This window comes from Convolutriloba macropyga, chromosome 6 (assembly GCF_964194025.1).
Source record: "Convolutriloba macropyga chromosome 6, txConMacr16.3, whole genome shotgun sequence".
Lineage (NCBI taxonomy): Eukaryota > Metazoa > Xenacoelomorpha > Acoela > Convolutidae > Convolutriloba > Convolutriloba macropyga.
This window is the reverse complement of record NC_134473.1, coordinates 27,493,081-27,508,543: the sequence shown is the minus strand read 5'-3', so window position 1 is coordinate 27,508,543 and position 15,463 is coordinate 27,493,081. Positions and strand designations below refer to the sequence as shown.

Genomic DNA, 15,463 nt, shown 5'->3' with positions numbered 1-15,463 from the left:
AAAAATGAGACCAAATTTCATTAAAGTTGATAATTTCCTTTTTTATCAAAAGCCAGTCAAAGTTAACTCCAATCAACGCAAAAAGTCATAACAAATACTTAAAATAGCATCATTAACCAATAAGTTGAACAAATATAACGAACAATAAATAGGATAGAAAAACTGTTGAAATAGCATTCAGAACGCCAAAGTGACAAAATTAGCTAAAAATTGCATATAAGATGCGAGAAAATGTGCTTCAAATTTTCAAAAAGGCTTTCATTCGTAATACTACTGGTTAAGTTAAAATAATTCAAAATCATAATCATTCTGATCAATAAAATTAAATTTCAAACTGCAACTGAGTTGGAAAAACCACACCCGATCAAAAAAAAATATCAACTTATCGCATTTAAAATCATTGCTCACACCAACTTCTCTCTCAGGGCATAAAATGAACCAAAACAACTGCAAAACTTCTATTTCTGATTTTGTTCAGCAGGTTGCCTTAACACAAGTTTTTATGTGCGGCATTTATTCAATTTTAACAGGAAAAGCTTACGAGCATTAGGCTTCAATTCAGTCACCACTTAATGCAATAGAAGAGCACAATGGAGCAAAAATAGCTAAAATTTCCAAAAGTCATTTAAAAAGTTTAAAACTCTCGCAAAGAGTGCAAAACTCCATCAAAACGACCTAAATATTATTTCTTCACTCTGCAATAACTATTTTAACGACATTCAAAGATTTAGAAAAACCGAAAGAAAAATGCTCAGAAAAGCGGAACGTTATCAAAGCACTCGCTTGGCAAAAACTTTCACACCATCATTTCTCGCACTGTTTTAATAAATAATGAACAAAATAACCACTCTTCGAATTTGTCCACCAAAACAACTTTTTCAACTTCTGTTCATTTCCCGAACTAGTGTTTTTGCTCGCTCACTTATCCAAAAACATGGCCGGCAGATTGCCGGAATAGCTGCGAAAGAAAAGACTTGCGTGCCATGTAGTAGAGATAGAAACAGATACATATCTAAATTGAAATCGACGCCGTTCGAAAAACAAGGTAAAACTTTCAGGAATAAATCAATACAGCTGATTAAAATTCATTCTGCAGAAGCCTCTCATTAGGGACCTTTACTGCACATATGAGTTCCTTTGACCTTAAATTAATTCAAATTAAACTTAAGTTTTAAAGTGCAAAGTCATTTTATTGAGTGAGGTAAATCACGTATGATAAAATCTAATCACGCAAGTGATCTTAAAACCTTTGCTAGAGAGAGAGAGAGAGAGAAATGACGTCACACGAGAAAACTCCGTTAATGAGAGGAAGAAGTCATTCAGAAAATTTGACTTTTCAGCTGTGAGGTGTGAACAAATGTAGAACGAAAAAAGCGTCAGACGGCGAAACAAAAAACATGGCAGGACAAGTCCTGAAATACAATTCAAAGAATTGAATGAAAAACTTAGAAGTACTCTACCTGACCAGCAGATCAATTGAAAATGCCAGGCAAAACACAAAATCATCAAAAATTGAGAAACTAAAACAATCAAACAAAAACATACTCATTGCTAAAACTTTTGAAGCTTCTACACATAAGCGAAAATTTGATCCCTTTAAATATACCTATTTCAAAACTATGTTAAGAACCAATTTTTGTTTCTGAAAACGGCCCAGTATTATATCTGAAAAACTGAAAAAAATTCATTTGCCCTTAAGATTCATTGGTTCTTGAATTTTGACGAAATTTTGCTGAAAATCATGATAGTAATATCTTCAATCATTTCTGTCTGTAGAGGCTATCCAGTAACCCAATTCCAAGCCTTAAAAAATTCATTGGGCTCAAAGATCGATAGGCAATAACTTTTATCAAAATTTCAAATTTCAAAAACCGGAAATTCGCTCTATTTAAATGTTAAAAGCATTCAATTGCCCCGTAGCAACTATTTAATATCATACTTTCAAAGCCTGGATGAGGTTACCTGGCTACTGAGGCAAGAAAAATTGAATAAAAGAAACTTGAAAAAAAATGCAACCAAAGACTTGAAAACAAATCCATTGAAACTAACAACCATGCAGTAACTTTTTATCAGACCGTGGAATAGATTTTCTGGCAATTACGTGACAAATATCAAAGTTGACAAAAACGTTAAGAAACCTTGAAAAAATTGCAGATTTTATCAAAAAACGCCAAAAATGCGAGACATTAAAAAGTTGAAAACCAATCAATTGTTAATAGAAACTATACAGTGCCCTGTTATCAAACCTTAAAGGAGATTCACTGGCCCCTGAAGCTGGAACAACTCAAACAAATGACAAAAATCTTCAAAAAAACTTAAAAAAAACGCAAAAATTAGTATCATTTTGCGTTTGTAGTACCAAAATATATAGCTCAAAAAATGGTCATAAAGGTTAATTTTGTCTCGCAAAAGGCCTTCATCAACTTTTAAAAAATTCAACCTAAGACTAATCAAACAAAAAACTTGATCTAACAAAAAACTAATCACACAAAACATGAAAAATTGCACCATTTTGAGCCCAAAAACTCCTAAAAATGACCTTTTAACCTTAAATTGAGGCCATCCCAGCAGCTGCAACACTCTAAGCACTTGGACTACTAACGTCCTTTTTCTTTGGGTCTCTAATGAAACTTAATATCATCTGGGCTTTACCTGTTTATCCCGTTTTGAAAGATCAAAGTAATTGAAAAATGTGTGAACACATCTTAAAAAAACAGCGCCCCAATACAATTTAAATTCTTTGAATTGTAAAAACCAAGAGTACCGCAAAATAGCTCCAATCAGCTTACAACTTCGTAGCTATAAAAACAGAAAAAGTATCACTTCTTTGAGCCGTCAAAATAGCCGGCTGAATAGGCAAAGATGAGGCGGCTATTAATAGGATAAAGACATGACCGACTAGCGTCTGACGAACTGCTTTCAAACAACTGGGGTGGGATTGTTTTTTGTAGCTACCTTAAGCTTAAGCAGACTAGCGTGGCTGAGAGGAGAGAAGAAGGGGGTCAAAAAGAAGGTAGTGGAGCATAAGTTAACATGGATCGCTTTTAACCGTGAATCTACGTCTAGACAGCAGAATCCGGCTGAGGGGATTGGGTCGTTTGGAAGTGACGGAGAACTGAATAATTTTTGAAAACAGAATTAATATAGCTGGCAGATTGCCAGAAAATAGCCGCAATAGCTTCGTAGATCTGCAGTCTAAAAAACAGTAAAAAAGACCGACCAAAAAAATTCGTCTTTTTATTGAAGGCTGATATGTTATATTTTGATTAAAAATCTGTATAAGTTTTTGCCGACTCTATTAGCTGCTCTCAAATAACCTTCATTTCGAGTGACACACACCCATTTGACCTTCTCTTTGAATTAAAGTAAACAAAAGTCACTTTCAAAGAAGTCACAACAACTTCAAATCTGCTTTTTGTTCATTCATTCATGCAATTTCATTTGAAGTGCGTGCGTGACGTTATTTTTTGCTCCTTTGCTCTTAAGCGAGTTTTTTTGTTCATTCGCGTGATTAAATTTTTGGTCACACTCGACTTACCTCACTCTCAAAAATGACTGCAAGTCAAGGGTGACCAAAAATTTAATCACGCGAATGAACAAAAAAATCGCTCCACTATGAGCAGAAAATGACGTCACGAACGCACTTCAGCTGAAATTGCATGAACGAATGAACAAAAAGAAGATTTGAAGTGGTTGTGACGTCATATGGTCGTAACAAAAATCGCGACGCCGAAAGAAAAAAACATAGCAGGACAAGTCCTGACGCACAATTCAAAGAATTTTCATTGACTAAACAAAAAACTAGACCTGGAACGGACTATGAATGGATTTGGAAAACCATTTAGAAAAAATCCAATCCAAAAAATCGCAAAAATAGTAAAAGTCAAAGTGAAATTGCCGCAAGTGAACAAAAAACCACTAGCGAGAAAGCGAATTTTTGTTCAACCACCGTTTTCTCAATCTACTTTAAAATTAGAGCGAATAAATTTCACGTCGCAAAACCACTTGCTTTTTTGCTCCATTTCCTGTTTCGACGTGAACAAAATCACTAGTCCAATTTGACTTCAAAAACCATGAAAATGTGTGAACAGATCTTAAAAAAACATAGATGGAAGAATTCCGGAAACGACTCGAAGGAGAAAATTGCCCACACTTATGAGTGAACAACTAGAACAACTATTGTAAACCCTGAACCTCCACAAATGCCATTTATGGAAGAAAAATTCAAGGAGGAATAGAAACGGTATTCAAAAACAAATTTAACGTAAAAAAAGTTTTTTTTAATAGTACATAAACATAAAGCCGAGTAAAATTCCTTTGCAATTAGAGCAATGAAAAGCTCGCAAACCAATGGACAAGTCATAATAGGCTTAGAAATTTGTCTAAGATTAAAAGAAAAGCTGCAAAAAATAAGAAAAATGGTTTAAAATTTCTCAAATTTTCTGTCAATTTTCTTAAGAAAATGATTTATACCAAGAAAACTTTAGTCAATTGGTATCTCAATATTCCTCAAGTAAAAAGCTTTGATTCAAATCCCACTTACAGCGTTAAAACAAAAAAATAGGCAAAAAATCATTAAATTTTGTCTAAAAATCAGCAAAACTGATCAAAAACCTCCAAATTATTATTAAACTCAAATTAACTACTTGAAACCTTCAATTCTTATCAGAACAAGCCTAAAACTAATACAATATCATAATCAAACCTCATACCCATCAAAAGTTGCACAAAATCTGCTTTTAAAAGCCGCACGTGAACAAAAAATTTCGCTCGCTCAGAGTAAATTTTTTCACATATCAATTTCTCACTCTCTCAAAAATAGCGGTATGAACAAAAACCACTCTCTTGTCGCTCCATTTTTCACTTTTGTTCATCACCAAAATCACTCCAATTTTTTTCACGCGTTTCATTTCCTGCTTCACAAATCACTCCAATAAAATTGATTAAAAAAGGACTTCTTCAATACTCCTCTTCGAGTCGTAAAAAGACAGGCCCCAATTCAATTCAAATTCTTTGAATTGTAAAAAACCTAGAGAAGGCCAATAATAGCCCCAGCTATCGCTGTGCTGCTATTAAAAAGAAACAAAAAAGAGAGCCCGTAATTTTAGAACAACTTTCTGCTAATTCCATGAGCTATTGGAGAACATTCGTCTTCGAAAAGTCAAAGAAAACAACTATGAGGAGCTCAACATTTTGCCATTAAAAAGACGGCCATCATAGAACATACAGTTTTTCTACAGAACAAGTCCCATTTTGATCAATTTTTCGCTTAAAGTAAGAAATATGCAAAATAAATATTTTCGGATAACTACATGATCGGGTGACGTGTCGCTACCAAAACTTTTGGCGAATAAGAAAAACTGCGAATAAGAAAAACTATCGTTACCTCATCTTCCTGAATAATTTTGAGAGCTTGATTGTAGCCGCCCATAGCTTTCTCCCACTCGCACCTGCGACTGTAGAAGTTACCTTTCTCCTTCTTCTTAGACCTGAAAAGAAACACAGGCTTAAGATCGTTGTATCATGCATTGCGAAACACGCAAAATCAAGTATATCTCATCTGAAGCGACATCTATTTGAGAACACCTTATCATTAATATGCACCCTACATTGAAGTTATGTTTGTATGCGTATAATTAATAGCAATTGAATATGAATCGGTTCATAGGAGACTTGTTCAAATTCAAGTTATCAGTTCACCCAGTCCGATCATTAACCTCTAAATCTTGACTCACAGTGTGTTCAGTAGCTGTTCTGTCGTATAGAGAGCATAGTCAGAAGGTAGCTCTCTAGCGTTTAACAATTCTAGATGGAGTACAACGTCTGTGTTGGGTGCAACTTCCACATTTGGCCTAAACATCAATTCTCCTGTTTATTTTCTGGTCGCCTTGAAATCATAATGGCAAAAAATTCAAATATACAGTGCTATCTAATTTTTCAAGTTCACCAGCTGTATAGATTCACTTCTTACACGTAAAATTTTCTAGATGATATAGTCTCATATATTGAGCGCCGCAAACTTAACTGCTACTCCGCACTACACCTCGAGGAGGAAAATTTAGGACATGTGATTAATTTTTTGTATGGTACTCTTATGCTTTTAAACGCATGAATAGAGGAGCATAGACGGCAAATTGCCGGAATAGCTGCGAAAGGACAGACTTGCATGCCGTATAAAAGATAGAAACAGACATAGATATAAGTTTAAAAAGTTATCGACGCTCAAAAAACTATGTGAAAAAATATTCAGCAAAAAAGAAATAAAGCTTGTATAAATTCATAGCGCAGAAGCCTTTTCATAAGGGACCTTTATTACACATATAGTGCTTTTGACCGTGAACTAATTCAAATTAAACTGAAGTTTTTAAGTGCAAAAGTTATTTCAATGAGTGAAGTAAGTTACGTATGATCAAAATCCAATCACGCAAATGAGCTAAACAAATATTGGCCAAGGAGAGTGAGAAATGACGCCACGCGCGATAATGCCGTTAGTGAGAGGAAGCAGGAATTCAGAAAAATTGACTTTTTGAGCTTTGCTGTGCGAACAAATAAAAAACGAAAAAGAACGTCAGACGACGAAACAAAAAACATAGCCGGTAGAATAACGGAAACGATTCAAAGAGTCGTGCAATAAAAACCCTTTTATAACCCTACCTATTTCAGAAATATGACAAAAGAAATAAAAACAATATAAAGGGTGAAAATGAATTTTAGTCAAAAATCTAAGCAGGTCGGGGGAGGGTAGTGGGGGGAGGGGTTACGCGTGTGGTGGGTACGTTTGCGTGGGGGTAGGGGGTATATTACAAACTAAGCTACTTTTCAAGTCCAAGGCTCGAAAACAGAAGTCAACATTCTAAAACAGAAACCAATCTTCCAAACAAAAGTCATGCCTTGAGCTAAAAAAACAAACCGACTAATGTCGCAAGAATTGCTCTTGAACGACAGGCGGGTGGAAAAACATTTAACACCTTTGGGGTTCGAACAACTGACCCCCCCCGCTCCACAACCAAATGCATTTTCCACTCGGCTATCAGGTCCTACTTTTTGTTATGCTGCAACCAATTTTATATTACCTCAAAAATGAAGGACGCAAGCGTGAAAAAATCACTTGAGAAGTCAAATAGTTTTCTAGAAGAAAACCGCAAAAACGGTCAAGCGAAAAATTTGCATAAAAAAGACCGACAAGTTTACAATAATTGCTATGAACTTTGTTCAAGAGCAATTAAAAACCTGTAGAATCTCAATACTTCTCTTCGAGTCGTAGAAACCAAGAGCACCGCAATATAGCTCCGCTCAGCTCACAGCTATAATAAGAGACAGCATAATAGGTTCCATAAATTAATTTGGAGCTATATACCAGGAGAAATACCAACATAAACGAACTAACGTCGAATGAATTGGTCTGGAACGACTGGTAAGACAAACAACTCCTTAGAGAGGGGCATGGAAAAGAAACTTTTATGGTGCAAATACTTCTGACTGCGGAGGGGTCAAAACAGCGACCTCTCAGATGAGAATCGGGGAGATTAACCTCTACGCTCACAAAAGGTTTTGTTTTAGCAATAGTTTCTGCAAATTCAGCAAGTCAAATCCCTCAAGAAAATCACGAAGACAAGCGTGAAAAAGTCACTCAAGTGAAATCAAAATTTTCTAGAGCAAAACGGCCGATCAAAACTTTTGCATAAAACGACACAGGTTTATAATAATCGCTTCATTATAACGTCATAAACTTCGTGTGAGTTGATTAATAGCTGTATCTAGCGAATAAATATCAATTCTTACGTCTTTTTCACAATATGAAAAATAATTTTTCCGATGCAAGAATTGATATTTCCTCGCTAGAGACAGCAATTAATCAACTTTCGATTACAGTTGTTGCATGATTGATTCCTGGAGATTCGTGGGAGAGCGAAAAGATGGTAAATTACTTAGCTGGCAGACTGTTGGGAAAGATTTCAATAATTCTGATACGGAGAGCGAATATGGACTTACCAAGCATGCAAGTCATGGGCGAGCTCACTTTTGTCGACAGCTGGGACACTAAAACAATTTCAGCTGTGGAAACATGGACACAAAAGTGTATTTATTACCTCTCTATACATCCGTTATATTTACCTCTATTCACAGTAGGTTTGCAAACGATCAATTACATAAACTTACTCAGTAGCCTATTTAAACACTCAAAGTTCACCGAGACGGCTGCGGCCAATTAGGACGCTTAAAGAAGCACTACAGCAGTAAATTTTAGAAGTGCATTTCGAACTGATGGTAAATAAGCAACACCTCTACAAAAACGTCGCACTTTTTATAAGTTTTTGAATTGATTTATATAACTTTTTAATTTCGCGCAATTAAATTGCCATTACCAGATCATAGGACTCTTTTTAAGCCTGTCTTTCTAAAACATAGCACATTAAGCGTGCACTGATTAAAAGGAAATACTTACTATCCAGTAGATCCAAATGCGAATCTAGCCACACTTTCTATAATGCACTGCTCGTTCATTTCCATCAACTGCACGCACAAGTCCAGGGCTAAAAAGGCAAAGAAAAAACATTCTTTCTTCGCCCATGTGAATTGGATAAAGCAAATGAAAAAGACAACCAGCGGAATGAATTGCTAACAAACATAAGGAAACATCTATCTACACCCTTTGTTGCAGTTTAAGAACATTTTATTTTTATAAAACAGCAGACAATCAATCTAACCAAAATAACGAAGTCGAAACACATCCCCATCTACCAATTCAAGCAGAGATAGGAACAAAACTCAAAATAATAAAGCGCAACTGATGCTTTGTAACAAAACTTGTATTTCCCAAGTCAGTGAAGGTAATACCAGTCTGATTTTTTTCCACTAGAATTAACGAAAATTGAAATGAGTAACACATTTCACCTTTAGTTGAAAACACAAATCAATATTAATTTCTCGAGCAGAAACCCTTAGTTGAAAAAACAAATTAATATGAATAGATCTTCGCGAGCAGAAAAAACGCTGATTTGGTCAAGTGGGAACCTAATTTTGTCAAACAACTGATGAAATTCTGGATTCAAATTCTTTCCAGTTTTCAAACCAAACTTCGAACACTCAGGTCACTCAACCAAAGCTCCATGATTATCGAGCTTGGTTGTTCACTCCTATCTAATTTAATTAGATTTTCCATTCTCAAATACAATTTATCAAGTGCACCCGAAAAATTTCAGAATGCTCTGCAGAAAACTCATACAACTTGCTGCAAATCACGTTCACAGCAAACTCGCTAGCAGGGTGTTAACAATCAGCAAAAAGACTTGCTTTTTCAGGTGATCAGATGGTCGTAACTGAAATCGAGGAAGACAACAGGTAAGAAGATACGAGCACAACTGATGAACTAAAATGGAAAAAAAGCAGAAGCTTATGACCCGATGCTCAACATTTTACTGTACCGTCAACATATGATAGTGATCAAAAATCTTTCAGGCTAAAATAAAGGCGAAAATAAACTAAAATCTGGACAGAGGATAACTTCATTTTTCTTCGAAATATAATGATGTTAAATTTATTCAAACAAATCTAAACATAACGATCAAATTCACACCATTCATCACTAAAAAGAATACCTTCGTCAAAAATCAGCGGGGGAAAGACAAGTGTTTTTTAAAATGAGTGGAGCAAACGTTAAAAACACGTAGCCTTATGTTAAAACGCACGGCAGTCTATTTTTTTTAAATAAACAAAAAACTGACGAAAACTTAAAAACCAAACCGATTAACTTGTTCTCACCAGAAAACAGCGGAGAGACATTAGTGAGACTAATAAAAACAAAAAAAAATCACAAAAACACTCAAAGCCAAAATTAACTTAAAAAACGCTATAAAAGTTCGCATATGCCTCCTTCCGGTCCAGTGGTCCTCTCGTTACTAAATCTTGGTGACTAGAAAAAAGAAAAAGAAAATAATACAGTCAGAACAAGAAAACGATGCCAAAATCAGATTCTTCAATTGGGAACTTTCTTCATTGAGACGATATGACACGAAATCAAAAGTTCAACAAATTTCAAGGAGAACTGAAAAAAAAGCAAATATTGTAAGAAATCATAGAGTCGAAGCCATAAAAATCATTTGCTGTCCATGATCGATTCAAACAATAGCATCTAAGAAACAATGCAAAACAGCTGTCAAATTGTCCCAGGTGAAACAAATTCTCTATCCTAAAAACTGCTGTAACAAATATTACTCTTTAAATTGACAAGCAATTTGGAAGAATTTTTCGATTTGAGCCAGCTCATTTTTGTTCAGTTCACTATTACAGTAAATTGAATGAATAAAACGTTATTACAGCTTTCATAGATCTCTCAAAAGCTTTTGCTTTAATCGATCACAATATTAATTGTCGATGAACTAATCCAAAATGCATTGATGAAAAACGCAAGCCAACTGCTTTCCAGCTATCTCTGATCGATACCAAAGAGTGTTTCGCAGGGTACTATATTGGGTCCCCTCTTATTTAATTTAGACGTATATGATATCAATAATTACGTTCATGTTAATTGTCGGTTAATTGAAAATGCCGATGATACGTTGATTCCATCGTAACGAAGACATTGATAAATGTAGGAAACCAATCGAATCAGTAATCCCAGATTTACTTGAATACATCAATGAAAACAATTTACAAATTACCAGTACAAAACTGAAATACCTGCATTGATAAGTGCTGATGGGAACGAGAGGCAAGTTGAACTACAAGTAAATAACCGAAAACTTTCGGAAAAGCACATGTTAGATATCTGTGATTTGTCCTTGACAATAAAATAAACTACCAAGAACACGCGAAAATGCTATTGAGCAAAATGGCACAAAAAACCTTATATAACTTAGACTGTATGCCTTAGAAAATGAAAAAAACACAGATTGTTTTGTACAAAGTCATTTGCAATAATCAGGCGTACTTCTGTCATCTATTGTTAAAAAGCTAATTTCTTCTCTCAAACTTCAATTAAACTGGGCTGTCAAAGCCTGTTCAACAGAAAATGACAGCGCCATAGATTTGATAAAACACTCCATCTGCTGTAACAAATATGCTGAACTACAGAGCTGCTTATTATACAAAAAGATCTATTCAAAACCAGCTGTTTCACAATCAGGAAATGAACTGCCACTTGGAAAATACTATTGTCAAAAACACTGAGGTAATTTTTGCACCACACAAAAGGTTAACAGTAAGTTGGCCGAAAAATGCGTTATTCGTCAAGGTATTTTCTGCAGAACAAAATTTCACCGAACTTAAACTGCTGCAAATAAAAACAATAGCTAAAAAAGAGCTACAAAATTTCATTTGAATGAATTTTTAAGCGACCAAAGAACGTGGTCAGATTTCTCGGACGGACATTCCGTTCGCAAAAGGCACGAAATGATTTTAATGATTATCGATACTACTTTTTTAATACATTAATAGGCATTTTTTGTTGTATTGTATACTTCGTAATAAAATTACATTACCCTTTCCACATTACGATTATCTAATTATCTAATGTGGTAACCTCGGAAATTCAGTTTCTCTTGTTATCGGTATCGTTGCAAAATTGATATCGTGATTATATCTACCCCCGAGCTCTTTGCCGATCCCGAGCCGTCCCTTACAAAAAACGCATTTAGTACTGTTTGAAGTTCCGCAAATCTATTTGGCATGCTAAGAATAATGCTAAGAAATCCAGACTATGTTCCACAGAAAAATTTTGATTCACGACCTCGATATTTTAAATAACTCATACCTATTTAGCATTCTAACACAATTGTATTTCTATTTTTTAAGGTTAGTTTCCTTCACGCCTCAGTAGCTTATTGATTACTTTCTCTTAGTACTTGAAATATAAATTTTCTCAGTTTCATCTGGTTTTGGTTTTTGGGTTGTTTTTATCAATACTGCTCTTTACAATGAAAATTATACGGGACTCAACATAAAAATAATGTGAAGTGATCAATATTTTGGAAAATGAAAAAACAAATGCTATATTGGATCAACGAAAAGCGACCTTGTCAAGTATTTGCACTGGAGTCAATGTTTGTAAGGAACACTGTCCCAACTAACGCGCTCACGGAAAACGTTTGGGTCAAGAGGAACAAAGCCTTGGTCGCATCAACGGTTTCGCTTAAATTTTTGGTTATGATATCACGCGTTAAACAGTTGAGTTCAAGAATAACCAGGATCAGCTTTAAATGACAAGACCTTCATGAAAACCTGGAGACATTCAAAAAAGGAACAATTCCTGAATATCCACTACCTATTTAACTGAGCAATTGACAGATGAGCACATTCAGAGCAACTTACTGTCCCTTATTACAACTGTCACCTGAGCTCAGTTTCTCATATTTCCTTGTGCTCATAAGATTTAATTTAGGTCTTCAGCAACTGTCTCAGCCAGACTCCACTGAACTTGTGCAAGCCAAAATTATAAGAGCACAGCAAAAATATCTATCTGAGCCAACTATTTTGGCTTATACTCTTATAGAAAACTTATAGACGAGTTTTATGCAACAATGCAGGCTAAAACTTGAGCTTTCTCCAAAGAAAACAGAAATTCAAAACAGAAAATGTTAAATACATGCCTGATTGCAACTATAAAATTGCTAGCGTAAAAATTAGCTTGTAGCTGAACTGAATAAAACGAGGAATAAAATAATGAGGAATAGTTTCAACGTGATGAATAGGGCCAAATAAAAGATATTATTTGAACGTTCGTTTGATTAAAAACTAAAACAACAGCTCATTAATTAACGACGGATTTCCTGAAAACATTCCTTGAAATTTTGAAGCTTTTTCGATTGCTTTAAACGCAGTAAACAGTTAATTGGCGCAGAGATTCCTCTCCAGTATTACGCCATTAAATATTTTGCAATGACCAAAAGCTGAAAAACTTAAATAATAATGGATAAACCTACAACAAATCTTAAAAATCGACCAAGACGTAAAAAAAAATCGGCCAAGACGAGTTATTTACCTGAGCCGGCCAAGACGCAAAAAAACCTTAATGGTTCAAACAAAACTTTAATGGTTCAGACATGGCACAGCAAAATTACCATCAATGACGTCTCCGTCACCAAGTACGAAGTCGAGTCGAGTCTCCTCGACGAGAGTAGTCGGATTAGTTCCCTCCTCTTCTTGCTTTGTGAACAGAGAGTACATGACAGTGACCACTTCACCCTTTCTTGGCTTAGTATCTTCTCCATAGCCACGTCGAAGTATCTAAAAAAATCACCCATAATTATCTTAGTATAGCCAGAACAAACTCATGTCAAACATACAAAAATCTTACTGTAGCAATTTTTGAAAACAAACAGCAGTCCATTTAAGTTCATTCATAAATTATATAATAATTTATAAAAATTATACAGAGCAAGAACAAGTGCCGTGTTCGGGGCCTACTCCAATTTCCATGCTTAGATTGTCTTTAAACTCTATTTAATCTATTACCAATGCCAGTAAAGAGCTGCAACCCAAAAGGTTGCACAAAGGAGGCTCGGTAATGTCCAATTGCACATAACCTTCTGGACCATCTCAAACTTTTCTCAACATTTTGCCGACATCTCTTTTATTCTTTTTGTGTCAGAGGTTTATATTATCCACAAAGATTTTAATCACAAATTGGCAAATGAAATGTAAGAACTCAACAGGAGTAGGTCAGCCAGTGGGTCAAAAATCAAATACTAAGAATTACGTTGCAAATATAGAGCTCTGTTATTTTTTGCTTAATATAAGAAATAATTCACTTTTAGGTTCAAGCGACATTATTACAACAATATTGAAAAAAATCTCATGCTTTATCTAAAACTACTATTCCAATGATTCTTTTGTAAATATATCGGCACTTTTAGGGTGCATTTCCAATGAGCCGAAGAATTAGCTAAAAGTTTTGTCAAAATTATAGCTACATAATTAAACAACTCAATTGCAAGAAAAAACATAAGTCACCAACGTAAGATCAACATCTCTAGAAATACAAATGGAGCCGGGACTGAAATATGGCAGAGTGCTTTATTCGGAGTGGGCGACTAAGGGGCTTTAAATAGTATTAAATGTTATTAATTGCCAATGATTTAAATGAAAAAATTGAAATCTATTTTGGTAAACCTACTTTGGAGAAAAATTTTGGTAAACCCACTTTGGTAAACCCACATTTTGGTAAACCCACTTTGGAGAAAAATTTTGGTAAAAAACACTTAAATCTTAGCTTAAACTGCCTTTGAGTAGAGCTAATTAAGAAAGAAAGAAAGAAAGAAAGAAAGAAAGAAAGAAAGAAAGAAAGAAAGGAAGAAAGAAAGAAAAAGAAAGAAAGAGAGAAAAAGAAAGAAAGAAAGAAAGAAAGAAAAAGAAAGAAAGAAAGAAAAGAAAAGAAAGAAAGAAAGAAAGAAAGAAAGAAAGAAAGAAACAGAAAGAAAGATAGAAAGAAAGAAAAAAGAAAAAGAAAGAAAGAAAGAAAGAAAGAAAGAAAGAAAAAGAAAGAAAGAAAGAAAGAAAAGAAAAAGAAAGAAAAAGAAAGAAAGATAGAAAGAAAAAGAAAGAAAGAAAAAGAAAGAAAGAAAGAAAGAAAGAAAGAAAGGAAAGAAAAAGAAAGAAAGAAAGAAAGAAAGAAAGAAAGAAAGAAAGAAAGAAAGAAAGAACGAAAGAGAGATAGATAGATAAATAGACAGAAAAAAAAGAAAAAAAGAAAAAGAAAAAGAACGAGATAGAGAGAGAGAGAGAGAAAGAGAGAAAGGAGAGAAAGAGAGAGGAGAATCTAGACAAAGCAAAAAAAGTCAAGGAAGTAATAGTGAATCGAAATTTCAAAATCATAATTGCAAATACAGAGCTATGTTATTTTTTGTTTAATATAAGAAATAATTCACTTTTAGGTTCAAGTGACATCATTACAACAATATTGAAAAAAATCTCATGCTTTATCTAAAACTACTATTCAATTGATTCTTTTGTAAATTAATCGGCACTTTCAGGGTGCATTTCCAATGAGCTGAAGAATTAGCTAAAATTTTTGTCAAAATTATAGCTACACATTTAAACAACTCAATTGCAAGTAAAAACATTAGTCACTAACTTAAGATCAACATCTCTAGAAAAACAAATGTAGCCGGGACTGAAATATGGCAGAGTGTTTTATTCGGAGTGGGCGACCAAGGGGCTTTAAATAGTATTAAATGTTACTATAAGCCAATGACTTAAAATGAAAAAATTGAAATCTATTTTGGTAAACCTACTTTGGAGAAAAATTTTGTCAAACCCACTTTGGAGAAAAATTTTGTTAAAAAAACACTTAAATTTTAGCTTTCACTGCCTTTGAGTAGAGCTAATTAAGAACACTGCCTTTGAGTAGAGCTAATTAAGAAAGAAAGAAAGAAAGAAAGAAAGAAAGAAAGAAAGAAAGAAAGAAAGAAAGAAAGAAAGAAAGAAAGAGAGAAGAAAGAAAGAAAGAAAGAAAGAAAGAAAAAGA

At 34.3% G+C, this 15,463-nt stretch overlaps 2 protein-coding genes and 1 pseudogene across 3 annotated transcripts in view; 2 read left to right on the top strand and 1 right to left on the bottom strand.

Annotated features, from left to right (window-relative positions):
• The window catches only part of LOC142340905 (mitochondrial dimethyladenosine transferase 1-like), a 498,997-nt gene that overhangs the window by 201,130 nt on the left and 282,404 nt on the right, over positions 1 to 15,463 (top strand). The gene's annotated exons all lie outside the window — the stretch shown is intronic.
• The window catches only part of LOC142340904 (guanine nucleotide-binding protein G(I)/G(S)/G(O) subunit gamma-12 pseudogene), a 407,251-nt pseudogene that overhangs the window by 141,404 nt on the left and 250,384 nt on the right, over positions 1 to 15,463 (top strand).
• LOC142341603 (uncharacterized) overlaps positions 1 to 15,463 on the bottom strand; it is an 86,457-nt gene that overhangs the window by 42,151 nt on the left and 28,843 nt on the right. For both annotated transcript variants that reach the window (XM_075392686.1, XM_075392685.1), the window contains exons 3-7: positions 13,059 to 13,224; positions 8,447 to 8,534; positions 7,993 to 8,040; positions 5,736 to 5,852; positions 5,387 to 5,489 (exon numbers count right to left, since the gene is read on the bottom strand). In XM_075392686.1, the coding sequence (XP_075248801.1) occupies positions 5,387 to 5,489; positions 5,736 to 5,852; positions 7,993 to 8,040; positions 8,447 to 8,534; positions 13,059 to 13,224 (522 nt within the window). The remainder of the gene's footprint in view (positions 1 to 5,386; positions 5,490 to 5,735; positions 5,853 to 7,992; positions 8,041 to 8,446; positions 8,535 to 13,058; positions 13,225 to 15,463) is intronic.